Here is a 25,740-nt window from a genome sequence, read left to right on the forward strand (position 1 = left end):
TAGTGGTTAGAACAGGGGGAGGGGCCAGTAGCCTGATCTCCTGGGTTCTATTCTGTTTATAAGGTGGATTGTCTTTGGCTGGGCGGTGAAGGAGATACTGTTCTTCCACTGCTGAGGCATGAGGGTCCCTGTATCTCTGTCTGCCCTCCTTTCTCCAACCTCTTTTGATCCCTCTCTCCTACGCCAAGGGTCTCCCCTGCCCTGACACTGCTATCGACCAGCGCAGGAGCCATCTCTGGCCACTCCCATGTGGGTGAGAGGGGAAATCATTTCACAGCTGCGAGTTTTCTTCTTTGCCATTATCCTGCCGTGGGAGGCTGAACCTTCAGGTGCTGGAGCTGAAGATGAGGAGCACAATGACCAGCCAGTGGTTCCTCTACCTGGTTCTCAGGCCCCTGTTCTCCTCCTATTGTATACCGGTGTTTGCTGTGGTTCCGCTGGATCCTGCGCCTCTTAGAGGGGAAAGGCCCCTTGTCCCTTTCCCCACCTCCCTGAGTCAGCCAAACATCCAGATCAGAGCCACATTGTTTTCTCTGCGTGGTTCTGTGTTTGACCCTGTAGACTATTTCCCCCTTCTCCGCTCCTCCCACTTGCACTGTCCTCCTTTCCCCTCTCCACCTGCCATCCTGTCTTGTAGCAGTGAGTTCCAGTAGTGAGGAAGGGTGCTGCAGAGTGACCTATGGCCACAAGGGGGGACTCCGGTAGTAGGCACCGTGTTACGGAGACCCACGGGTAAATGCCATTCCTTTCCCATGGTGGGGGTACCCTGATTGTGTCCAGTGGCAGGGGGTTCCGTGGGTTAGCCACACTTAGGAACAGATCTTGTGATTTCTCATCTGTTTCAATGAGGAAAAACATCTATTTGACCTGGGACTTTTCCTTTCCGGAGTTGAACACTGGCAAAATAATTGCATTTGCCACACGTTGGGCATTCGTGCCCACACGCAGGACAGTTCCATTTGGCTATAACGGCTTTTATAACAACCTTTCCTTGCCTCTGGCTTCTCTTGTTTTCACGGCTCTTGATGGCAGCCTTTTGTTTAGCAGCAGGACGCCCTCCAGCCCGTGACCGCAGGTCTGGGCGCTTATGAAAGGAGGATTTAAGCTGAAACCTACGCACGTGGTTTTCTCGTTCACCCGGCCTTTTCGATTGTCTTGCTGTGGTTTCAGCTGCCTGCCGAACGGCCCCCAACATATTTGAGGGATTCAATTTGTGTCTGTCACTGTCCTAACTCACGCTGAGTCTGACACCATGCCACACACGGTCCTTAATATGTGAGTCCCACACGTCTCCACATTCACAAGATCACGCTGCCAGTGGTAGACCGATGTAGGACTGATTTATACTTTCCCCGTCTGGCTGACTTCCAGTGCAAAATTCCTGCCTTTCGGCCATGAACGCTTCTCCACCCTGCACAGCGTCCCCCCACTCATTCCTTAAGACTTGTAGATTTTTCTCTGCCGCATTCTCAAATTGAAACCTGTTCAATTTCCTCTCCCGCCTACCACCTGGGGAAACGAAGCTGCGTGCAGCTGTTCATCTCTTTGTCTGCACACTGCCCTGCTCAAATCACGGCTTCTGCTTTCTCCTGTTCTCTGAGGTTCAACAAGGAGAAGTGCAGAGTCCTGCCCTTAGGACGGAAGAATCCCATGCAGTGCTACAGACTAGGGACTGAGTGGCTAAGTAGCAATTCTGCAGAAAAGAACCTGGGGATTATAGTGGATGAGAAGCTGGATATGAGTCCCCAACTCTGGGAAGCCCCAATGCCTGGACCCCCACTGCAGCCCTGGGACTGGAGGGCTCTTGCTCCCTGCCGAGGCCTCAGGGTGAGTGATTAGAGCAGGAGATGGGTGACTCAGGACATCTGGGTTCTATCCCTGGCTCTGGCAGGGGAGTGGGGGCTAATTTTAAAGGTGGTTTCTCTGCTAAGACAGTGTCCAAATGATCATTTCCATTTATGGTTTGGCGCTTCTCCATCTCAGAGAGCAGGTGGAGTGTGTAGAAGACACAGAGTTAAGGGGAGACACTTCAACACACAGGGAAGCACAGACTCACTGATGCCTTGCTGGGCAAACACACACCATCCGAGTGTCTCTGCGCTGCCCAGGTGAGTTGAGACGATGGGTAGAGGCCCCTCGTTGGGTCTGAAGGGGAATTTCTCTGGTAATCCTACCTAGAAGCCACAGACATTTGCTATTGCCAAGGCAAACAGTGGGACTCCCTTCCACTGGGAATTAATGGGGTTAACATGGGGACTCAAATTTTTTCTTTTTTTGCTCAGCTGGCAGCACTCGGCTTTTTTATTTTATTTTTGTGTCCCCCCCTCCCCCCCCCCCGGTGTCCCGATATTTTCTTCATCTCATCTGGTCACCCTAGACTCAATAGACAGAGGTAGTAGGTGGGGTCTCTGACATTGTGAATTTTTCTCTCTTGTTTCATGTTAATCAGGTGATGTGTTCCCCATTTACGAAGCTCTAAGCCACAGGACAACCCCCCGCATCCCTTCCACAGTGCAGGAATCCTGCCTCCCAGCCCCTGCAGCTCTAACTCCGTAGACCTGAGTCACCTTCCAGAGCCAGGAATAGGACCCAGGCATCCTGGCTCCCAGGCTTCCCATCTGTAACCATTAGGCCAGTCTGCAGAGCACAGAGGACACCATGCTAACAAGGCCTGGGGAGGGGAGTCGCAGTCCCTGATGGAGACAATAGCCGAGAGGTCCCTGGTGCAGAGCTGCAGCATGGCTGAGGGTCAGAGAAGCAGGGTGGTGGATTTAGGCTTCCTGTGTTACAATGAGGGTGAGAAGGACCCTGCACGCTCTCAAGTCAGGGTGTAGCAGCAGTTCCTGTTACAGGTAGATGAGTACAAGAGTCGAGGTGGGGGAGGGATGTTTTTTTTCCAACTTGTAGCAGAGTTCCCCTGGCCCCAGCTCCTGCATGCTAGGAGTCCACACTCCTGATCCCCACCTCCCTGAACCAGCTAATCCCAGGCCCTGATCTGAAGCCAGATCAGGGCCACAGCCTCCTCTTGGGGAAAGGTCTCATGTGCTATTCCCTGACCCCTTGAGTGAACAGGCCCTCCAGTTCACAGCCATGTGGTGGTCTCAGCATAGATTTTTATTTTATCTACTAGACTTTCCATTTCCTGACTTTTCCCAATCTACTATCCCTCTTGTCCTTCCCAACTGCCCATAGCTCTATTTTGTAGCAGTGAGTTCCACTGGCCATTGCCCACTTGCTGAGAATACCCAGCTTGGACATTGTGGAGGACCAGAGGGGGCCCAGAGAGGTCATCTTAATGGTACATTCCTAATGACACCTTCAGTCTGGTACAATTCCACAGATTTATCACCTAACAAGAATGCCTCGTGTGGGAGTCTCCCTTGCATCCTATTTTCAAACTGCTCTGAAACCCAGTTGCAGACTTAGACTGGCTTGTAAACTGGCACACTGCCACCAGGGCTGTGCTGGAGTCTGCTGGGGAAATGGGTGACGGTTAGGTTGGGAAGTTCATGAGCCCCCTGAATGTGAGCGGCTGATAATATCCAAATTGAACTGAAACCCCTGTGTGTAGGGTAATTGCCTTGAAAACTGGTACGCTGCAACGGAGTCTGGGGTGGAGTTAGTGTGGCAAATTTGGGTCAAGGAGCTCCCAGCATTCAGCCCTTCTCCCCAAAATATGAGCTTATTTCTCATTTTCAGATTGCGAGGATGTTCTTGGTGCAGAGCCAGGGAAAAACTGAAGGCTCGGACCTTCATGAAATGCGGAGCATGGACAGCCCCTGAACTCGGTTATTGAATGGGGGCCAGGACTGGTACAGAAATATTGCAAAAGTTGTTCCACTACTAAGTTTTTGGCTCACGGGCAGTTCACACCGCTGCAGGCTGTAGCTTGCACAGGAAATCTCCAGTGAGTAACTGTGCTGAGTTGTGTGCTGGCAGGGGGTGGACCACAGGAACCGTTCTTAGTCTTTGTACCTAAAGATGAGGCATCTGATGTCTTCCTCCCCCATCTTAGTACATCCAACCTGCCGTCTGTGAGGTGTCCCAGCAGGCGGGGCATTACCAGCAGGAGGATGCAGCCTTTAATGGGAATCTGTTCACAATTCGATACACAAGCAAAATGTAGAGAATGCAGGAATCCTTCTTTTGTTCTTCACCTACCCTTACCACTGGACCCTACTTCCCTGCTAGAGCCAGGGATAGACCCCAGGAGTCCTGATTCCCAGCATCCCCTGCTCTAACCACTCAATCCCACTCCCCTCCCAGAGCTAGGGATAGAACCCAGGAGTAATCGCTCCCAACCCACACTGCTCTATCACACCAGACCCCAGCCAGAGGCAGTAGAGGTACTCAAGAGTTCTGAAGTGAAGTCAACAGACATACACCGATTTACACCAGCTGAGGATCTGGCCTGTTCACTCCATTGCCCTGTTGACTTTCAGGCTTAGTTTCTTTAAAAAATGGCAATTTTTTGTGCTTCTAGTTTTTGGGATGTTTCCCAGCTGAGCACCCTTAAAGAGACCTGATTTTCCACAGGGAGGGTGCTCGACACTTTCTGAATATCAGACCACTCAAGTTGGAGACACCCAAAACCTTGAAGCTCCAAGCATGACCAGACACTTTGGCAAACTTAGATCCCCAGCCCTTGGCCCTTTGCACAAGAGTCCTGTGCCATAAACCTCCAAGGAACAATCCTTCCAGAGCTAGGACCTCCCCTAGGTGCAGAGTATGACAGGCTTCCCCCCTTAGGATGCCACCAGAAGGGCTGAGATACCACTGAGCCTGCCTGTTATGCCAACCTGGGCACCCTTTTTACCTGTCTTGCTGAGCCAAGCTATTAAGCTTTCTCCAGGACACACACAGGCAGGGCCACACCAAATTACAGAACGAAACAGACACTGAGATCAGTTCAGGGAAGGCTCAACTTAAATGACTTCCCCAGCAATCAGGTGTCCACCTCCCTTGGAGTGCAGATCCAAACATATATTATGAAATCTGCCTTCTCCCTCAATGAGGAGGAAGGTATGCACAACCTCTTTCCCTCCCCCACCCACACTTTTAATATGAAACTTACACACAGGGTTATAGTATAAACAAGAAATAATTTTATTAACTACAAAAGGTGAATTCTAAGTGAGTATAAGAGATAGCAGAGAGAAGAAAGCAGATTACTGAGCAAATAAAACAAAGTACACAAGCTAAGCTCAATATACTTAAGAAACACATTATAACATGTAATTTCTTATCCTAAATGTTATTTTAGGCTGGTTGCAAAGTTTCTGTGCTTCAGAGTTCCAGTTATATTTCTTTTCAGACTGACTCCTGTCTCAGTCTGGGACTCCCCCCTGCCCTCCCTTCGGGTGACTTTAGCAGTCTTTCTTCTTGGGCAGACAGGCCGTGGAGAGGAGGAGTCCCGTTTTCCTTCCTTCCCACCCTTAAATAAGATTTACATAAGGCAGGAATCCTTTGTTTCCCAAACTTGACCCTCCTTTCCTTCCAGTGGAAAGTTACAAGAAGTCTCAGGTAATGTTTAGCATCAGATGACAAGACCACCTGGCTAGTGGTGTCACAGGTACTTCCCTGGATGCCTCCCAGAAGGGAGAGAGATTAGTATCTTCATGATTTTGTTGTTCCTTCCTCATGACTCTTCAAATTTGATGTCATGTCAGCTGGTAGGTGTCTTCCCAATACACACCTCGTTGTAATGGTTACATAGTCCATATTCCTTACTTTCGATACAGAAATGATACATGCATATAAATTGGATAACCACATTCAGTAAATTATAACCTTTCCAATGATATCTTACAAGACCCATCTTGCATAAAGTACATCTAAGTTACTTCATACCCATATCATAAGAATATTTCCATAAGGAATATGGAGTGCAATGTCACAAACAGGTCTAGAAGGTCCTGTTTCCATTCCCTTCACCATTAGGGTGGAGAATCTTCTCAGGTTCTGCAATGCCTGCAAAAGGAGGTTTGAGCTCTGGGCTTTATTTTTAAAAATATGGAGTAACCAAGAACTCTGGAGATTCTTGAACTAGCCACATATCTAGAAGCCATGGGATCCTACTGTGTTTTCAAACATAGAGGACCTTGGAAACCATGAGCTTGTAGACCACGATGGTACTGATCACATTTAAAAACACTTACAAACCTGGAATCCAAGAGTTTCCAGAATCAGGCATATACTAAAACTCATGGGATCCTACTGGGTTTTCAAATCTACAAGGGGTTAGAAACAATGAGATTCTAAGCCACGCAGGATCTGAATGAGTTTTTAGACATTGACAGACCTAGAACCCAATAGGTTCCAGAACCAAAGGTATAGCGAGAACTCATGGGAACCTATTGGGTTTTAAAACATATAGGGGGTGAGAACAATGAGGTTCTAGCGCACATCATATCTGATGATGTTTCAAAAAGTTGATGGGCCTAGAACCTAAAAGGTTCTAAAACCATCCGTATAACTAGAACTCATGGTAACCTCTTTGGTTTTAACATAAAGGGGGTTGGAAACCATGAGGTTCTTTATCACATAATATTCGATGACATTCCAAAACATTGGCAGACCTAGAATTCAAGAGATTCACAAACCACCCAGGATTCCCAGAACCCATGAGATCCTATTGAATATTGAAACATTGAGAGGTAGTGTATGTCACGTTTGCAAGATTAGCTGCACTTCTGTCCTGAGAGTGCAACCCTCCAGGTGGTAGGCCTTGTGCTTTTAACCTTTCCCAGGTGGACTCTGGCAGTTCTCCCACGCTTAGTCTGAACCCTGGCTTACAGCACCCTGTGGATCAAGCAGTTTACACTACAGGTCTGACTTCCGGAGTCTGAACAATGAGGAGCCAACTTCAACCAAAGTCTTGTTTCCATCTGAACATGAGCAATGAAGCGTTTAGAGAAACAAGGTTTTAAAAGAACAGACATGCTCATGTCTAACTTTCCTACAGCCCTCCACCCTGGCTGGTGGCCTACGCAGGCCTAGCTTCCTCAGACACCCCAGTGGGCCTTAGGAGACAACTGGTGGAGCACCTCAACAACGTCTGCCTCTCCTCTGGATAGATTCAGAGATTAAAGGCCAGAAGGAGCATGTGGGTCCCCTACTCTAACCTCATGCAGAACATCCGTGGTTGAACTAGAGAAGATCTCTTAGAAAAACACCCAGTCCTGCCTTAAAAATTGCCGGTGATGGAGAATCCACCAGGGAGGGTCCTTTCAAGTCTTTATTGTCCATTGGATCTGCTGGCCCCCAGCCTTGGCCAAAGTTTTGTAACTTGGCTGGAGCTGGCAGGTGGGATCTTCATAATTACTTGGATGTTACCTCTTCACCACCCTGAAGTGTTCATGGGCAGGTGGTTTCTCTGGAGCTGCTCTTTGTTCTGCCAGCTTGTTTTCCTTACTGGCTGCTCTTAAACTAAGCCAGAGGCTCCACAAACTCAATATCCCAGTGATCGGGTCACGGGGTGGTTGTAAATTATTTCAGAACCACCACAAAAACCTTGAATCTAGGTAGTTCAAGTAACACCCAGGAATGATTATTACTTATTATATTTTATTTCAGGTAGTTCTGGGAGCCCCAGTCCTGGCTCAGTGCCCTGCTGTGCTAGGCACTGTACAAACACAGAGCAAAAAGAGAGTCCCTGCACAAGAGAGCTCACTGTCTAGGGAGGCAGGATACATAGAGACCAGAACTGAGTCTCAGGAGGCCTTGGCACTATTCCTGGCTCTGCCACTGGCTGTCTGGGTGACCTTGGCCAAGTCACTTCCACACTTTTTTAGTTCAATCACGGATGAAGGAACAGGTGGGATGACAAGTTTCCAATGCTCTCTAACTCTAAGCACTTTCAGGCCATCTCCAGTTCTGATCCCTCAACATCTGTCCCTTGTTTCCCACTGGTCTCAGATGCTTCGCTGCCGAGATCATCAGCTAAAGCTGTCTTGAGCAAAGTGATGAGGGACATCCTGAGCACCTGCCGGAATTTCTCCCCCCACAAAGATGTAGAGGATGGGTGGGGGTGCAGCAAGTGTTTAAACAAGTCAAGAGGGTGTAAATAAGCATGAAGACACTTGTGACCGACACTGGCACTGCATTCTTGTAGAGCAGCAGGCCATGATAGAGGTGGTAGGGCACCCAGCAGACAAAGAACGACACCACTGCAGTCACCATGACTTTGAAACGCTTCCCGCTCCGCTCCAATCCCCTCTTCTTCATCTCCAGCCCCATCCAGCACTGGCGTCCCACGCTGGTGCAGACAGGCAGCAGGAACTGCACCCCAAACAGGACCGGATGGAGACATGTCTTCCAGCCCTGTGTCTCGGCTCTGTCCCACTCTTGTTGGTGCAGGTGACCCTGCCTCCTCCATCTCCAGGAGACCCCCAAAACCCAGTTAGGGAACACTGAGGGCGAAGGAGATCAGCTACACACCCACAACCAGCTTCCTGACCGGAGCCACAGTGCGGTGATGCCAGAACCAGATGGGGCGGCAGGGGAGAGTGCAGTGGTCCAGGCTGGTGAGAGTGAGGAAGAAGATGGCAGAGAACATGCCCAGGGAGAGGCAGGCATTGAAGAGCTCACACATGGCCATGCCGAAGACCCAGCGGAAACCCAGGTAGATGTAGATGCGAACAGAGTTATAGAGCAGGACATGAGCAGGTAGGTGAGGACCAGATGGAAGGACAAGAGGGAGATCATCATCATTCTCATCCTCGGCCCCAGAACCCATAGGCAGAGCCCACAGCCAGCCATCCCCACTGGGAGGTTGCCACATGCAGCTGCCAGTTCCCTTCCCTTCCCGAACAGCTGGGGGTTGCTCCCATTGGCTGCTAGGCTGGTGGGCAAGGTGGAAGGGCAGTGAGGAGTTGGGCTGGCTGGAAAGGCAGAGGGGCCTTTTGGACGGGGCTGGGCTGGCTGGAAAGGCAGAGGGGCCTTTTGGACGGGACAGGACTGGGCTGGCTGGAAAGGCGGAGGGGAGGTGCCATGAGGGGCCAGGCTGGGAGGGAAGGCAGAGGTGCCATGAGGGGCTGGGGTCGCTGGGATGGCGGAGTGGCCATGAGACCCTAAGGAGGTGTGGGAAGAACACAAAGGGGATTGTAGAAGAGGGAGGGAGAGACAGAAGTGTGGAGCCCTAGCACTGACAATCCCTGCATTTCATTATCCTCTCTGCACAAACCAGCAAGTCCCCGAGCCCAATACAGAAAGAACCAGGAGTCCTGGCTCCCGACACACATACCCCCTGATCTATGTCACTGGACCCTATCCCCTCCCAAAGTCATGGCTATAACCCCAGAGTCCTGGCTTCCACCCCACTCTCCCCATTCCAACTCAGTAGACCCCACTCTCCAAACAAAACTGGGGTAACAACCCAGGAGTCCTGGCTCCCAGTACACTGCTCTAACCACTAGATCCCACTCCTCTCAGATTTCAAGCTTGGTCTAGTGTACCGTGCCATTGGGGGCTGTTTTCCCAGTAGTGTTGGGTTCCCATCAGAGATCCCGGCTCTGAGGATGGGGCCTGTGTAATCAACACTCTGTGGAGGGCTGGGTGTGACTGAGATTTTATCTAGAACAGGAAGGGGCAGCATTTCACATGAGTTATCTCACACAGGGATGTACCCACAACATGTAGATAACACAGGACCCCTAACGGCTATTGACCTGCTCTAACCACTAGACACCACCCTCTTCCCAGATCTGAGGACAGAACCCAGGAGCCCTGGCTCCCACTGCCCCCTCTCCCTACTCTAACCCACAAGACCCCCCACTCTTTGGCTGGGAGTTGCATTATTTGTGACTCAGCCTCTGTTGTGAGCTAATGGGGCTCGTTTATCTCTGGGTGCAGCCCCTGTCAGGAAAGAACTTTTGCAAAATACAGGCCCTTCCTCTTCATGGGGCCATGCCTCAATAGATGAGCTGTTGGCCAAGCATCTAGTACATTAGAGTGAGGGGGCTGTGAGGCAGGACTCCTGGGTTCTATGTCAGGCTCTGGGAGGAAGTGGGGGCCAGTTTTAAAGCAATTGTTATTACTTGGGTGTTTTCTCTGCTAAGACAGTGTCCAATGATCATTTCCGTTCATGGTTTGCAGTGTGTGGATCTCAGAGAGCAGATGGGGGTGGAGCATGTAGAGGACACAGAGTTAAGGGGAGGGAACTTAACACACAGGGGAGGGCTCTTGCATGCTGAGTACAGACTCACAGACACTTTGCTGGGAAAACACACACCATCCAAATCTCTTTCTGCGCTGGGATCTGACCTGCCCAGGTGAGTCAAGACGATGGGCAGAGGCCCCTCGTTGGATTTGAAGGGGAATTTCCTTTCTAAGGCTACCTAGAAGCAACAGACATTTGCCATTTTCAAGGCAAACCAGTGGGACTCCCTGTCACTGGGTATCAGTGGGGTTAGCCCATGAAATTCCCTGCAACTGGGTAGTCCTGGGTTAAGCTGGAGAACCCAATAGATAGAAGTAGGAGGTGAGATCTGTGGCATGGGTTAATTTTTCTGACCCCCTCCCTGCATCTCATTCCCAGAGCCAAGAATAGCTCCCACCCCCTTCCTTTAACCATTAGGCCATTCTGCAGAGAAGAAAGAACTCCAATCTAACAAGGCAACGGGGGGCACAGTGCCAGGCAGAGGTAAGAATCCAGAGGTCCTAGATCCAGTCAGGAATCTAGAACCAATAGACTTTCTGTTTAAACACATTGAGAGGCTTACAAGAAATGAGATCCCAAAGCCAGCTAGTGATGCAGAATCCAAGAGAATCAATTAGGATAGAACATATTGTTCAGGGCTGGCAACAAGGCTGTGGGGCAGAGAAGTAGGTCAGTGGATTGAGGCTTCCTGTGTTACAATGAGAGCGAGAAGGACCCTGCACGCTCTCTCGAGTCGGGGTATGGCAGCAATTCCTGTGACAGGCAGATCAGCACAGAAGACAGGTTGGGGTTGGGGTGGCTTTTTCCAGCTTCTAGCACTGAGTTCCACCATCACCAGCACCAGAATACTGGGAGTCAAGAGGCTGATTCCCCACATACCTGAGCCAGCCTGTCCCTGCACTGCAGACGGATTGGACCTGGCATCTGCTAGGGGGAAACGCCCCGTGTCCCATTCTCAGCATAGCTCTGTATTTGACCTACCAGACTGTCCCCTTCCCCACTGCTCCCATGCCATATCCTCCTCTGCTGCCCATAGTTCTACCTTGTAGCAGTGAGTTCCACTGCCTATAGCCCAGTTCCTGAGAATATCCACCCTGAATATTGTGGAGGACAAGAGGGTGCCTAGTTAGGTCCTGTCCAATAGTGCGTTCCTAACCCCCTCTGTTATTTCTTCATTCCTCCTCTTCCACTTTCTCTTTTCCCCTCCTCTGTTGTCCCTTCCAACCCCTCTTCTGTCTCTCCCCAGGGCAGCATGGACCGAGGCAATACAAATATCCCACCAACCACTGGGGCGAATTCCAGCCAGGTCCCTGTAGCTGTGAGTGCTGCTCACCTGGCCTCTGCAGTGTTGCTCTTCCCCACCTTCCTGGTGGGTGTGGTGGGGAACGGGCTGTACCTGTGGGTGCTGGGATTGAAGATGAGGAGGACAGTGACCACCCTCTGGTTCCTCCACCTGGTCTCCTGTTCCCTCCTCTTCACCCTGCTGATCCCCTTCTTCATCGTCTCCCTCCTCATGGATTTCCACTGGGTCTTCGGCACGGCCATGTGCAAGCTTCTCAACACCTGCATCTCTGTGGGCATGTTCACCTCTGTCTTCCTTCTCACCCTCATCAGCCTGGACCGCTACACCCTCACTCACCGTCCCATCTGGTGCCGGCATAACCGCACCCTCCCCCGTGCTGGGAAGCTGGTCGTCTGTCTGTGGCTGGCCTCCTTCGGTCTCAGCGCTCCCTATCTGGCTTTCCGGGAGACCCGGGTATTAGAGGGGGGCAGAATCATCTGCATCAACAATTATGCCCCCTCCGGAGACTGGAATGGAGTTGAGACACAGGACCTGGGCAGACAGGTCCACCTGGCTGTGTTCATTGTCCGGTTCCTGCTGGGCTTTCTGCTTCCTTTCTGCACCATTGTGGTATGCTATGTCCACGTGGGGCTGAAGATGAAGGAGAAGAAGCTGGTGTGGGCTGGGAAGCCTTTCAAAGTCATGGTGGCTGCGATGGTTTCCTTCTTCCTCGGCTGGTTGCCATACCACCTCTACCATGGCTTGAAGCTCTCCAATAAGGAGGTGCCAGAGTCAGTGATGGGTGCCCTCTTGGTCATTTACACCTTCACATCCTGCTTCAATGCCTGCTTCACCCCCATCCTCTACCTCTTTGTGGGGGAGAAGTTCTGGCAGGTCTTTAGTATGTCTCTTCTCACTCTGGTGAAAGCGGCTTTTGTCGACGATCTTGGCAGCAGTGCCTCCGAGTCTAGTGGAAGACATGGGTCAGAAGTCGAGAACGCAAAATAGTTGATGGCCTGAAGGTGCACAGACTTAGGGAGAGTTGAAATCTTGCCATCCCATTTGTTCTAGATTCCTGATGGTTCTAAATCCAAATGGGTTTCAGGTATCTTACTATTCATAAACCCTGTAGTGTCCCTGGATTTTAGATTCCCTGCTCTCTCTAGAATTCAATGCATTCTAGGTCACTCAATTTTTTCAAACTCAGTGGATCATCAATGGCAGCAGATTAGTAGCAAGCTCCAGAATTTTGTTTGTTTTAGATCTCTCAATGTGTTCTAACCCAATTGACTCTCTTGGATTCTGCGTCACTAGCTGGCTCTGGAATCTCATTTACTGTAAGTCTCTCAATGTGTTCAAACTCAAAGTCTATGGGTTCTAGATTCCCATCTGGATCTAGGACATCACTGGATTCTGGAGTGTTTTCAAACCACATAGAATCCAACAGGTTCCAGATTGTTTGCTGAAAGTTTCATCGTGGTTCTAGATTTCCAAATGGTTTTAAATCCATTAGGGGTAGAAGAGTCTGCATTATAATAGCGATATCTAGCTATTCTCTAGTGCTTATCATCAGTAGATCTTAAAGAACTTCACAAGGAGGTTAGTAGCAGTCTTCCAGTTTTTACAGATGGGGAAACTGGGACACAGACTGGGGAAGTGACTAGGCCAAGGTCACCCAGTAGAACCTTCGGTCCATCCAGTGTCAGAACCGGGAACAAACCCATGTCAGCTGTGTCCCAGCCCAGGTCTCTATCCATGGGTCCCCTTAGATTGTGAGCTCTCTGGGACAGGGACTGTCTTTTCGCTCTGTGTTTGTATAAGGCCTAATACGGTGGGGTTCTCAGTCAGGATTTGGGCTCCCAGTGCTACTGAAATAAAAAATAATAATAAATAAACCTTCCTGGGTGTTCCTTGAACTACATAGATTCTGTAAGTTTTGTGGGGCGGCTCTGACGTAATTTACAAACACCACATGACCCACTCACTGGGATATGTCATGTGGGGAGGCTCTGGATTATTTTAAGAGCAACTGGTAAGTAAAACAAGCTGGCAGGACAAGGAGTGGCTCCAGAGAAACCACCTGCCCATGAACATTTAGGGTGGTGAAGAGATATTTCCAAGAGGTCTGCTCTAGTTCAACCAGGGACTAATTCAGTGATTTTCTGCAGCAGGTCAGACTAGGGGTAGGGTTACCATTCGTCCGGATTCCCCTGGACATGTCCGGCTTTTTTGAGTTAAAAATAGCGTCCGGGGGGAATTTGTCAATGTCTGGACTTCCCCCCCATGCAGAGCCTGCGCGGCTTACAGGGCAGTCGGCCGGATCGTGCCACTCGCATGGGCTCCGGCAGCCAGAGCCCTTCCTTCACTTCCCCCTCCTCTCCCCTGAAACTTGAGACCAGTCCCCTCCTCTCTCTCCCTCCCGCTCCCTCCCTGCATTCGCAGATCCCCGGCCGGCCGTTCGCCTCGGCCTCCGGCAGCCTGGAGCTCCGACCCTGCTCCCCTCCCCCACTGCTGAGTGCGCTGTTTTGCAGCACAGTAAGGGGGCTGGGGGTCAGAGAAGCGGCAGGGAGGTTCTGGGGGGGTAGTCAAGAGACAGGGAGCAGGGGGGAGGGTTGGATGGGTCAGGAGTTCGGGGGTGCTGTTTGGGGGTTGGGGGTGTAAGGTTTTGGGCAGTCAGGGTACAGGTGGGGGGGTCTCAGGAGGGGGCAGTCAGGGGACAGGGAGCAGAGGGGTTTAGATGGGTCAGGCTTTCTGGGGGGGGCTGTCAGGGGGTGGGGGTGTGGATAAGGGTTGGGGCAGTCAGGGGACAGATAGGGGGTAGGGTCCTAGGGGGCCAGTTAGGATGTGGGGAAGGTCTCAGGAGGGGGCAGTCAGGGGACAAGAGGCAGGGAGGCTTAGGGAGGGGGTGGAGTCCTGGGAGGCAGTCAGGAGACAAGGAGTGGGGGGGAGGGTTGGGGGTTCTGAGGGGGCAGGAAGTGGGAGGGAGTGGAAGGGGCAGGGGCGGGGCTAGGACAGGACGGGGGCGGGGCTAGGGCAGGGCTCCTCCCATCCTCTTTTTTGATTGTTGAAATATGGTAACCCTAACTAGGGGACCACCATGCTGCTTCTGGCCTTGGAATCTCTGATTCTATCCAGAGGTCAGGCAGATGTTGTTGGGGAGCTGAACGAGTTGTGACCTGGACCCACTGGGGTATCTGAGGAAGCCAGGCCTATGTGGGCCACCAACCCTGGGTGGAGGCTGTAGGTAAGTTAGACATGTGCTTAACTCCTCTATTTCAACAATCTTTTTCCCATTCCAACTGTTCAGATGAAAGAAGACTGCCAACCGTGACAGATAACACATCTTGCTGATTCAAAATTCAATAGGATCTCATGGATTATAGGAATTCTGGACCAGTTCTTAACACCTTGGGTCTCAGGTCTGTCAGTGTTTTGAATTTGAACTGGTCTGATGTGGGCTAGATTTAGATCATCATGTTTTCCAAGCCACTGTATGTTTCAAAATCCAATAGAGTCCTATGTATTCTAGATATATAACTGATTCTTGAACAGCTTGGGTTCTAGGTCTGCCAAAGTATAAAAATCCAAACAGATCCTATGTGGTCTAGGACATTCTAGTTTCCAACCTCATATATGACATCGTAGACCACATAGGACCAGTTTGGGTTTACAAAAACTTTGGCAGACCTAGAACCCAAGAGGTTCAAGAACCACTCAAATGTCTAGACCTCATGGTGTTCTAATGGGTTTTTAAGTGTGTGTGTGTAAAATACACACACACACAATAGTACCGCATGAGTAACGCTAAGATTATGTCACAGAGGTGGCGGAAGTCACAAAAACTGTAACTCAGCGACCTCCATGACATCGGGAGCCTTGCAGCTCACCTGCCACTGATGGAAGCCGGGGACTTTGCAGCAGCCCAGCTTCCACTGGTGGCAGGGGACCCTCCAGCAACTGACGGCGGTGACCCCTGAGCTGCCGAGCCACCACTGCTTGCAAAGTTCCCCCCTGCAGTGGCTGAGCTGCTGCGAACAACCAGGGCCCCCCGCTGCTCCCAGCTGCCACCACCAGTGACAGAGGGACCCTGGAACTGCTCAGTGGCTATGGGCGGGAGGGATCCCTACAGTTCCAGCCCCGCAGGGCAGCAGGGGGATCCCGCCCAGCTACTGGGCAATGGGGCTTCTGCAGCTTCCAGCCACTGCGGGGGGTGTGGCACGGTGCTGGACCCTACTCCCTCCCCATTTTGTCAGGGATGTTTTTAGTAAAAGTCAGGGACAGATCACAGCTTCCACGATATTTTGTTTATTGCCTGTGGCCTCTTCATGACTTTTATTAAAAAATATCTATGACAACACTGTAGCCTTACACCTTGGTTCTAGATATTTGGCTAGTTCTTGAACCTCTTGAGTTCTTGGTGTGACAATGTCTTGAAACCCAATCAGATCTGACATGCTCTAGTACTTCAAGGGATCCAAGCATCTATATGTGTGAAAAAACAATAGTGTCCTGAGAATTCTAGATATCTGGCTAGTTCTGGAAACTCCTGGGTTCCAGTCAGTCCAGGACTCCAACCCCCACTACCCCTGATTATTCAGCGCAACCAGAGACCCGAAGAATTGGTTATTGGCACAGGACTTACATGCCATCTGTGGTCCCAATTCAGCCCCGTTGTGGCTGTAGACACCAGGTCAAAGCTGATAATAGGGATGAGAACTCAAACATCTCCATGTTTAGCTCAAAAGAGCAGTGGCTGTGTGTCTAAGCCCCCACGTGTCAGCTGAGCATAGGTGTTACTCACCCTCGATTTGCGGTGGAAGCCGTACCTCACAGAGGTGTGAACTGCTATTAAACACAGGTGTGAACAGCTTGAGGTGCGGACTCACTTTTGCAGTACGGCCACACCGGTCCTCTGTCCCGTGGCATACCAACCAGGCTTGATGTTTCCCAAAGTTCGACCTCTTTGCTTTTTCCCCTCGCTCTGCACTGAGAATATTATAACCATCTGAACATGTTCAAACAGCATGTGTGGGGAGGGCCAGTATCGCGGGAACCCCTTGACCAAATGACCCCAAATTTGTGTCACAAACCCCACCCCCGCCTCCGTTCCTCAGTGCTGGTTTTCAAGGCAGTTGCCCCCTGCATGGGGGTGTCAGTGCAGTGTGTGAATATTAACAGCAGCTCACCTTCAGGGGGCTGCATCTCCTGACATCCCTGATCAAACGACTGCCCTTGGCTCCCGCAGACTCCAGCAGAGCCCCTGCAGCTTGGTGTCACTTTCCAGGTCGATGCGAGTCTGCAATTGGTTTTTAGAGTGGTGTGAAAAAATTAAGAGCGGCTCCTTTTCATGCGGCTCTAACTGAGGGCCCCGGATCACAACCCTTTGAACCTGCCCCACTCACTCTGCCCCGGGTCTTGCTCAGAGACGGCCAATTTCAAGCCAAGCCAAGTGGGCGCGTGGATTTCAGAGAACTTTGACTCCTTGGTTCTGACAGGAAAAAGTTTCTCCGCAGCACAGCTGCAGGGGCGCCCTTAGCAGATCTGCTGTAGGCAGGACTCGAGCTCCCAGTTCTGAGCTCAGCGTCTGCAGCACCTGGTTGCAAGCGGCCCCCTCAATCCAACAGCCCTTTCCTTTCTGCACACTCACGTCCAACCCCGGGGCATCAGCCTGGCCGCACCTCATGCCAACCACTGTGACCGTGTCTCTGGGGCACGTGCCTCTTTGAGAGCTCCGTCGAAGCTCTAGCCCCTTTACACATGCGACTGCCTGCGAGGGGGTGATGGGTGGAGTTGATATATGGACACAGGGTACCGCTGGACCCCAGATTTCTGTGTGTCCCTGACCCTCCATGCCTGACCGGTCTAAGGAGCCCAGCTGGGCAGTAGTGGATAATCCATTGGACTGACGGGGTCTGTGCCCAGGGGCTCTTGCCAATTGGAGACCCCCGGAAAAATGGATGCCCTGCCCCAGCAGAAATCCCAGAGCCCTGGCAGAAGCACTGGGTGGGCGTGTCCAGGGAAACCCCTGCACGCCGAGACCACTCCCCGGCAGAAGCGCTGGGTGGAGGTGGGGGAAACCCCAGTGCCCAGACCCCCGCTGCAGCCTTGGGACTGGAGGGCTCTTGCTCCCTGCCGAGGCCTCAGGGTTAGGGGTGAGAGCAGTGGAGAGGTGACTCAGGACATCTGGGTTCTAGCCCAGGTTGTGGGAGGGCAGTGGAGTCTAGAGGGTTAGAAATGCTGGAGTGTTGGGAGCCAGGGGTCTGGGTTCTATCCCTGGCTCTGGCAGGGGAGAGGGGGCTAGTTTTAAAGCTGTGGTTGTTTCTTAGGTGGTTTCTTTGCTAAGACAGTGTCCAAATGGTCATTGCCATTTATGGTTTGCAGCTTCTCCAGCTCACAGACCAGGTGGAGGCGGAGCGTGTAGAAGACACAGAGTTAAGGGAAGTGACCTCAACACACAGGACAGCACAGACTCACGGACACTTTGCTGCGGAAACACACACCATCCGAGTCTCTCTCTGCGCTGGGTCCGGCGCTGCCCAGGTGAGTCGAGACAATGGGCAGAGGCCCCTCCTTGGGTCTGAAGGGGAATTTCTTTGCTAAACCTATCTAGGAGCCACAGACATTTGCTATTACCAAGGCAAACCAGTGGGACTACCTGCCACTGGGTATTAATGAGGTAAACATGGGGACTCAAAAGACAGAGTTAATTGGTTGGATCTGTGACCTGGGTGAATTTTTCTCTCTTGTTTCATGTTCATCAGATGAGGTGTTTTCTATTTATGAATCTCTAAACCACAGGACTGCACGTCCCTCCCACAGCCCAAGAGTTCTGACCTCCCGCCCCTGCTAAATCGCTCCCCAATCCCAGAACTGGGGATAAAACCCAGGGGGCCTGGCTCCCATACCCCCTTACCTAACCTTTAGGCCATTCTGCAGAGTACAGGGGTCGCGAGTCTAACAAGTCTGGGGGGGGGGTGCATTCTGTGACAGAGGCAATAGCCCAGAGGTCCCTGGTGCAGAGCTGCAGCACGGCTGTGGGGTAGATAAGCAGCTCGGTGGATTGAGGCTTCCTGTGATACAATGAAGTGATAACGACCCTGCACGCTCTCTCGAGTCAGGGTGTAGCAGCAATTACTGTGACAGGCAGATAAGCACAAGGTGGGTGGGGGTGGAGTGGCTTTTTCTACCTTGTAGCAGTGAGTTCCACAGGCATCAGCTCCAGCATGCTAGGAGCCAACAGCACCGATCCCCACCTCCCTTAGCCAGGCAGTCCTAGGTCCTGAAGCCAGTTCAGAGTCAGTGCCTCCTAGTGGGGAAAGGCCCTGTGTCCTATTCCCTGCCCCATTGAGCCAAACATCCCTCCTGTCCCCTTCCCCACTTGTTGCACGTCTGCTATCCCTCTTTCCCTCCCCTGCTGCCCTTAGCTCCATCTTGTAGCTGTGAGTTCCTCTGGCCATGGCCCGTTGCTGAGCATTCCCAGCCTGGACATTCTGGAGAACCAGAGGGTGCCCAGAGAGGTCCACTCCCATAGTGCATTCCTAACCCTCTCTGTTAATTTGCCCTTCCTCCTCTTCCAGTCTCCCTTCTCCCCTCCTCTGTTGTCCCTCCAACCCCTCTTCTGCCCACTCTCTGTGTGCACCTGTAAGCTGCTTAAGGGAGGTTTTCTGATCTTTTAATCTTTCTCTTGGCTCTTCTCTGACCCCTTCCTGATTGATCACCATCCCCCTGGGACTGTGGGCACCGGAACGGGACATAGGATGCTAGCAGGGGTCTAGCCGGTCTAGTGGTCTAGATCCTAGCAGGGGGGTCACGGGTCAGAACTCCTGGGTTCTTTCCCTAGCTCGGGGAGGGGAGTGGGTTCTAGTGGTTAGAACAGGGGGAGGGGCCAGTAGCCTGATCTCCTGGGTTCTATTCTGTTTATAAGGTGGATTGTCTTTGGCTGGGTGGTGAAGGAGATACTGTTCTTCCACTGCTGAGGCATGAGGGTCCCAGTATCTCTGTCTGCCCTCCTTTCTCCAACCTCTTTTGGTCCCTCCCTCCTATGCCAAGGATCTCCCCTGCCCTGACACTGCTATCAACCCCCGCACCATCAGAGGATCCATCTCTGACCACCCCCAGGTGGGTGGGAGGGGAAATCATTTCACAGCTGCGAGTTTTCTTCTTTGCCATTATCCTGCCATGGGTGGATGGACCTGCGGGTGCTGGAGCTGAAAATGAGGAGCACAGTGACCAGCCAGTGGTTCCTCTATCTGGTTCTCAGCCCCCTGTTCTCCTCCTATTGTATACCGGGGTTTGCTGTGGTTCCGGTGGATCCAGCGTCCCCTAGAGGGGAAAGGCCCCTTGTCTCTTTCCCCACCTCCCTGAGTCAGCCAAGCAGCCAGGTCAGAGCCACATCATTTTCTCTGTGTGGTTCTGTGTTTGACCCTGTAGACTATTTCCCCCTTCTCCGCTTCTCCCTCTTGCACTGTCCTCCTTTCCCCTCTGCATCTGCCATCCTGTCTTGTAGCAGTGAGTTCCAGCAGTGAGGAAGGGTGCTGCAGAGTGACCTATGGCCACAAGGGGGCACTCGAGTAGCAGGCACCGTGTTACAGAGACCCACGGGTAAATGCCACTCATGTCCAGTGGCAGGGGGTCCCGTGGGTTAGCCACACTGAGGAACAGATCCTGCGATTGGTCATCTGCTTCAATGAGGAAAAAACATCTATTTGCCCTGGGACTTTTCCTTTCCGGAGTTGCACACTGGCAAAGTGATTGCATTTGCCACACCTTGGGCATTTGTGCCCACATGCAGGACGGTTCCATTTGGCTATGACGGCATTTATAACAACCCTTCCTTGCCTCTGGCTTCTCTTGTTTTCACGGCTCTTGATGGCGGCCTTTTTTTTAGCAGCAGGATGCCCTCCAGCCCGTGACCGCAGATCTGGGTGCTTATGAAAGGCGGATTTACACAGCAACCTACGTACGTGGTTTTCTGGCTCACCCGGCCTCTTTGATTGTCTTGCTGTGGTTTCAGCTGCCTGCTGTATGGCCCACAGCACATGCAAGGAGTTCAATTGGTCTCCGTCACTGCCCTAGCTCACGCCGAGTCTGACACCATGCCACACACAGTCTCCACACGTGCAGGAGTCCCACACGTCTCCACATTCACAAGATCACGCTGCCAGTTGTAGACCAATTTAGAACTGATTTATACTTTCCCCGTCTGGCTGACTTCCAGTGCAAAATTCCTGCCTCTCGGGACGCTTCTCCACCATGCACAGCGCCACCACTTATTCCTTAAGACTTGTGTATTTTTCTTTGCCACATTATCCAATTGAAACCTGTTCAATTTCCTCTCCTGCCTGCCACCTGGGGAAACCAAGCTGTTGGCAGCCGTTCGTCTCTCTGTCTGCACACTGCCCCCCTCAAATCATGGCTTCCCCTTCCTCCGGTTCTCTCCATAGCGCTATCCCCAAATGTTCAAAAATCCTGAGTCAGGCTCCCCCAAAATCACGAGATCACGTAAACAGACTGGATAGGGGAGGTTATTTATTTGCCTTCTGCTTTTTGAGCCTGTAGGGGGCACTGGGGGCACATTTGGAAGTTTTCTCCACCGCCATGAGGGTTAGAAACTTCCTTTTTTTTTTAAAGAGAGAAGGCTGAAATCGTCACAGATCCATTGATGCCGGGAGCTGGGGCTTTAAGGAAAACAATACGGATCATGTGACCCATGACAGACCCATGACAGTTGGTAACACCGTTTTGTCGAACGCGGACCTTTGCAGGAGATGCTAGTTGGCCCGTTCTTGTTTGTTCTCTTTTCTTACTTTTTGTTTCGTTCTGACACCACAGCAACAACTGTTGCCAACAACCTATTATAAGAAAAGCCGCAGTCCCCTCCAGCCCGCATCTGCGTGGTCAGGTCACACTTTGTTCTAGTTGGATCTTGTTTGCACACACACCTGCCCCCAGTTGCTATATTGGATCTGGACAACGGCAACCACAAATGGAAGCCACAGCTCAGACTCCGTCTTAGCAGGAAAACCCACAACAGAAAGTTCAGCTGCTTAAAAAACAGGCTGAGGTTGTAGCTTAGCAGAGCCTGGGTACTTGAACTGGAGGGGAGGGACGTATAATTATGCAGGGCCCCAGCTGTATCCCCTCAGCAAGTGCGACCATCCTCAAACCCAGGAAATGCCCCAGACCTGTGAGTTTTTGAGTCCTGCCCTGGGCAGGTTTTGCTCTGCAAACTCCTCCTCTCCCTCGCTCCTGAGGACAAAGGTTTGCTTGAAGAGCCGATGTCTCAAAGGCCTCTCGAATCCATGTGTGCAGTCGTATTGTCTTGAAACGTGCATTGCCCCATCAGCAGTGGGGGGACAGCGAGCAAGGACCATCCGGGACCATTTAGTCAAGAGGCCCTTTACTACTGCTTCCCCCTCCCCCACCCCAAAGAGCTTCTCTGAATTTTTTGACTGCTCCAAAAACCACATGGAGGCTGGCAACCTCTTGAATGATGGGAGAGTGCCACAGGGACTATGGGGAGATTGCACAGCTGGAAATAGGACCCAGGATTCCAGACCCCCGGCCTCTCCTGCTCTAACCAATAACTCCCACTGCCTTCCCAGGGCTGAGGATAGAACCCAGGAGTCCTGCCTCCCAGCCCTCCCTGCTCTAGCCACTAGACTCTTGGTCAGGAGCTCATCTACTGGGTCATGCCTGTATGAAGAGAAAGGGCCCTTGAGTCCAGAAAATCCTTTCCCAAGGGAACAGAACAAGAGCACTGAGAGAAACTCTCACCAAAGGCTGAATCACCAGGACAAAACTCCTGCCCAAGATGGGGAGTGGGGTCTAGTGGTTAGAGCGGGGTGCGGGGGAGGCTGGGAGCCAGGACTCCTGGGTGCTCTCCCTAGCTCTGGGAGGGAAGTGGGGTCTATGGGGTGAGAGCAGTAGGGGGCTGGGAGCAAGGAAAAGAGAATTGAGAGCTCCTGTGTGTTATCAACATGTTGTGGGTGCATCTCTAGGTGAAATGCTTCCACTTCCTGTTCTAGGAGTAACGCGCAGCCCTCCTCAGAGTTTCATTACAGACCCCATACTCAGCTCTGGAACCCTGAACCCCCTGAGGGGAACCCAACTTTCTGGAGAAAATGACCTCCTGACTACATGGTAAGTGAGAACACGTGCCCCACACTCCGGAGCCAGCCAGTCCCCCAGATCAAAGACACGAAGCATTCTCTGTGTAGCTGTGGGTTTCAGCCCATAGACTATTTCCCTTCCCCTACTCCTTCCTCTCCTCCTATTTTCAATATCACTCTGTTCCCCCAGCCACCTCCCATAGCTCTATCTTGTAGCAGTGAGTTCCACTGGCCATGGCCCAATTGCTGAGAATACCCAGTCTGGATATTCTGGAGGACCAGAGGGTACCCAGAGAGGTCCGCTCCAATCGTGCCTTCCTAACCCCCTCTTATTTCTCCCTACCTCCTCTTCCCCTCCCCCTTTTCCCCTCCTCTGTCATCCCTTCCAACCTCTCTCCAGGGCACCATGTACCAAGGCAACACGACTCTCCAACCAATCACTGGGGCGAATTCCAGACAGACCCCAGCAGCCATGAGGGCCACTCACCTGGCTGCGGCCATGCTGCTCTTCACCACTTTGCCAGAGGGTGTGGTGGGGAACGGGCTGTACCTGAGGGTGCTGGGGCTGAAGATGAGGAGGACGGTGACCACGCTCTGGTTCCTCCACCTGGCTTCCTGCTACCTCCTCGTCACCCTGCTGATCCCCTTCTTCGCCGTCTACCTCTTCCTGGATTTCCACTGGGTCTTCAGCATGGCCATGTGCAAGCTCCTGAATGCCTGCATCTCTATGGACATGTTCTCCTCTGTCTTCCTTCTCGCTCTCATCAGTCTGGATTGCTACACACTCACCTGCTACCCCATCTGGTCCTGGCATCACCGCACTCTGACCCAGGCATGAAAACTGGCTGCAGGTGTGTGGCTGGTCTCCTTCGCTCTCAGCACTCCCTACCTGGCTTTCTGGAACACCCATGTGGATGCGGGCAGGATCACCTGCATCAATAATTACACCCTCTCCAGAGACTGGAATGGAGCTGAGATGCAGGACCTGGGGAGATGGGTCTACCTGGCCGTCTTCACAGTCCAGTTCCTGCTGGGCTTCCTGCTTCCCTTCTGCACCATCACGGGCTGCTACGTGTGCGTGGGGCTGGAGCTGAAGGTGAAGAGCCTGGCACAGAGTGGAAAGCCCTTCAAAGTAATGGTGGCTGCGGGGGTGTCCTTCTTCCTCTGCTGGCTGCCCTACCACCTCTACTATGGCTTGATGTTCTACAGAAATGTGCCGCAGTAAGTAACAGGCAGCTTCCTGGTCATTTTCATCATCATGTTCTGCTTCAACGTCTGTTTCAGCCCAGTCCTCTACCTTTTTGTAGGGGGGACATTCCAGCAGGTAGCAAGGACATCTCTGTTTGCTCTGGTCAAAGCAGCTTTTGATGAGGATCTCAGTAGTGATGGGTCTGGACCTGAATCTAGTAGGAGACATGGGCCAGAAATTGACACCATGGAAATGGAGAAAAACTTGGAATCTCGTGGGTTCTAGAGTCTTGGATATTCTGGACATGAGTTCCAGATGTCTCGATGTTTTAAAACTGAATAGAGTCCCTTGGGTTCTAGATTCCTAGCTAGCCCCATAATCATGTGTGTTCTACGTTTCTTGGTGTGTTTAAAAAAATCCAGTAGGGTTCAGAAGGTTCCAGGTTCCTGTTTGGTTCTAGAACCCAGGAGGTGCCATGTCTACAAATGGTTTTAAACTCGATAGGCTCCCATGGTTTCTGGATTCCAGGCTGGCGCTACAACCTTGGTAGTTTTTATATGTCCAAATAGTTTTGCACAGCATAATATCCCATGGGTTCCAGATCTCTCAATGTGCCAAAGCCAGGTAGGGTCCTGTGGGCTCTAGGTTTCTGAGTAGTACTAAAATCATGATTTCTGAATGATTTAAAACTCTGTGGTGTCTTGTGGGTTCCAGAATCCTGGCTGTTTCTACAAACTTCTGTGCTCTCAAAGTATTAAAACCTGATCAGATACCATTTGTTCTACAATGTCATCAGTTCTAAAGCCAGTCAATGTAGTAAAACCGATTTAATGGTGGGGTTCTAGGCTCCTGTCTGGTTGTATAACCTCATGGTTCTAGGTCTGTCAATGGTTTTAAATATCCAGAACAGTGATCTAATTAAAAGAAAACCCCTCCTGCTGCTGTATCTAAAATAGAGAAGACTCTCCATTCTGCTGACGAAGTGCATGGACCAATGATCTCTCCTTCTAGAGCTGTGTTTTTTCAGAAGTCCAAGTTCTGTGGCTTCATTGCAGGAGATTCTTATAAAAACACCTACAGACCTCCACTTTCTAAAGTGGTCCATCATTTTGGTTGCCTGTAAATTCTGGAGGTTCCTGACATGCAACTCCTTCAAAGAGCCCTGCTTTTCAGAAAGAGCTGAGTCGTTGTTCTCTGAAAACCTGGTCCCTGTAAGTGGTGTCAAGATGGGCACACCACCCCCAACCATAGAGACACTGAAAATCACTAGTTTGGGAAATTGATCCCGAAATCCAGTGGGAGCATGGAGTGAACAAGCCAGATCTTGTGTTGATATAAATCAGTATAGCTGAGTTATCCTCGGTTCAGAACTCATGGATTCTATTCCCAGCTCTGTGAGGGGAGAGGGGTTTAGTGGTTGGGGGCAGAGATGGGGTGCAGGACTCCTGGGTTTCATCCCCAGCTTTGGGAGGGTCATAGGGTCTAGTGAGTTAGAGCAGGGGGGGGCTGGGAGCTAGGACTCCTGGGTTCCTTCCCAGGTTTGGCAGGGTCATAGGGTCTAGTGGTTAGAGTGGGGGGTGGGGGTGGGAGCAAGGACTCCTGGGTTCTATCTTTGGCTCAGGGAGGGGAGTGGTGTATTCCGTGCTTTGACCTTTCCGGTTCATCGCTCCCAGCAACACGCTGAGGGCCAGCCTCTGCTACAACACCCCCGCCCCCTTCCCTGTAACACTGTCTTTGTGCAACACCCTGCAGCGGTGAGATGAGCCCGGAAGTCTCTTTTGCAAGCAGGTGTCTGAACACTTCCCCCCCCCCCGCCCCCTCCTGCTGCGGGCAGAGCCATGTGCAAGGGGAGATGCTGGCCACCTGCTCGCTGGGGTCCAGAAATGGGCTGGTCCCACATCGGCCACTGGGGTCTGCCGAGGTGGGGGGAGCTGGGATCTGCATGGGGTTGGGGGAAGAGGAGCTTGGATCCGGCTAGGGGACAAGCTGGGAGCTGTGA

General features: G+C 51.7%; 1 protein-coding gene and 1 pseudogene across 1 annotated transcript; both read left to right on the forward strand.

Moving 5' to 3' along the window:
• The first annotated feature begins 1,529 nt into the window (after positions 1-1,529).
• LOC128826840 (probable G-protein coupled receptor 33) lies at positions 1,530-13,291 on the forward strand. Its single transcript, XM_054010345.1, has 2 exons — positions 1,530-1,827; positions 11,406-13,291. The coding sequence occupies exons 1-2, from the start codon at positions 1,651-1,653 to the stop codon at positions 12,447-12,449; spliced, it is 1,221 nt and encodes a 406-aa protein (XP_053866320.1). The 5' UTR covers positions 1,530-1,650; the 3' UTR covers positions 12,450-13,291.
• On the forward strand, positions 2,035-24,762 carry LOC128826841 (probable G-protein coupled receptor 33; annotated as a pseudogene).
• The last annotated feature ends 978 nt before the right edge of the window (positions 24,763-25,740 follow it).

The sequence above is a fragment of the Malaclemys terrapin genome, chromosome 21 (assembly GCF_027887155.1).
Source record: "Malaclemys terrapin pileata isolate rMalTer1 chromosome 21, rMalTer1.hap1, whole genome shotgun sequence".
Lineage (NCBI taxonomy): Eukaryota > Metazoa > Chordata > Testudines > Emydidae > Malaclemys > Malaclemys terrapin.

Bases quoted from the DNA above. Each gene is read 5' to 3' on its own strand.
- LOC128826840 (XM_054010345.1), top strand. From the start codon at position 1,651: ATGCAGTGCTACAGACTAGGGACTGAGTGGCTAAGTAGCAATTCTGCA. The intron at 1,828-11,405 runs GTGAGTGATTAG...GTCTCTCCCCAG, and splicing joins CTCCCTGCCGAGGCCTCAGG to GGCAGCATGGACCGAGGCAA.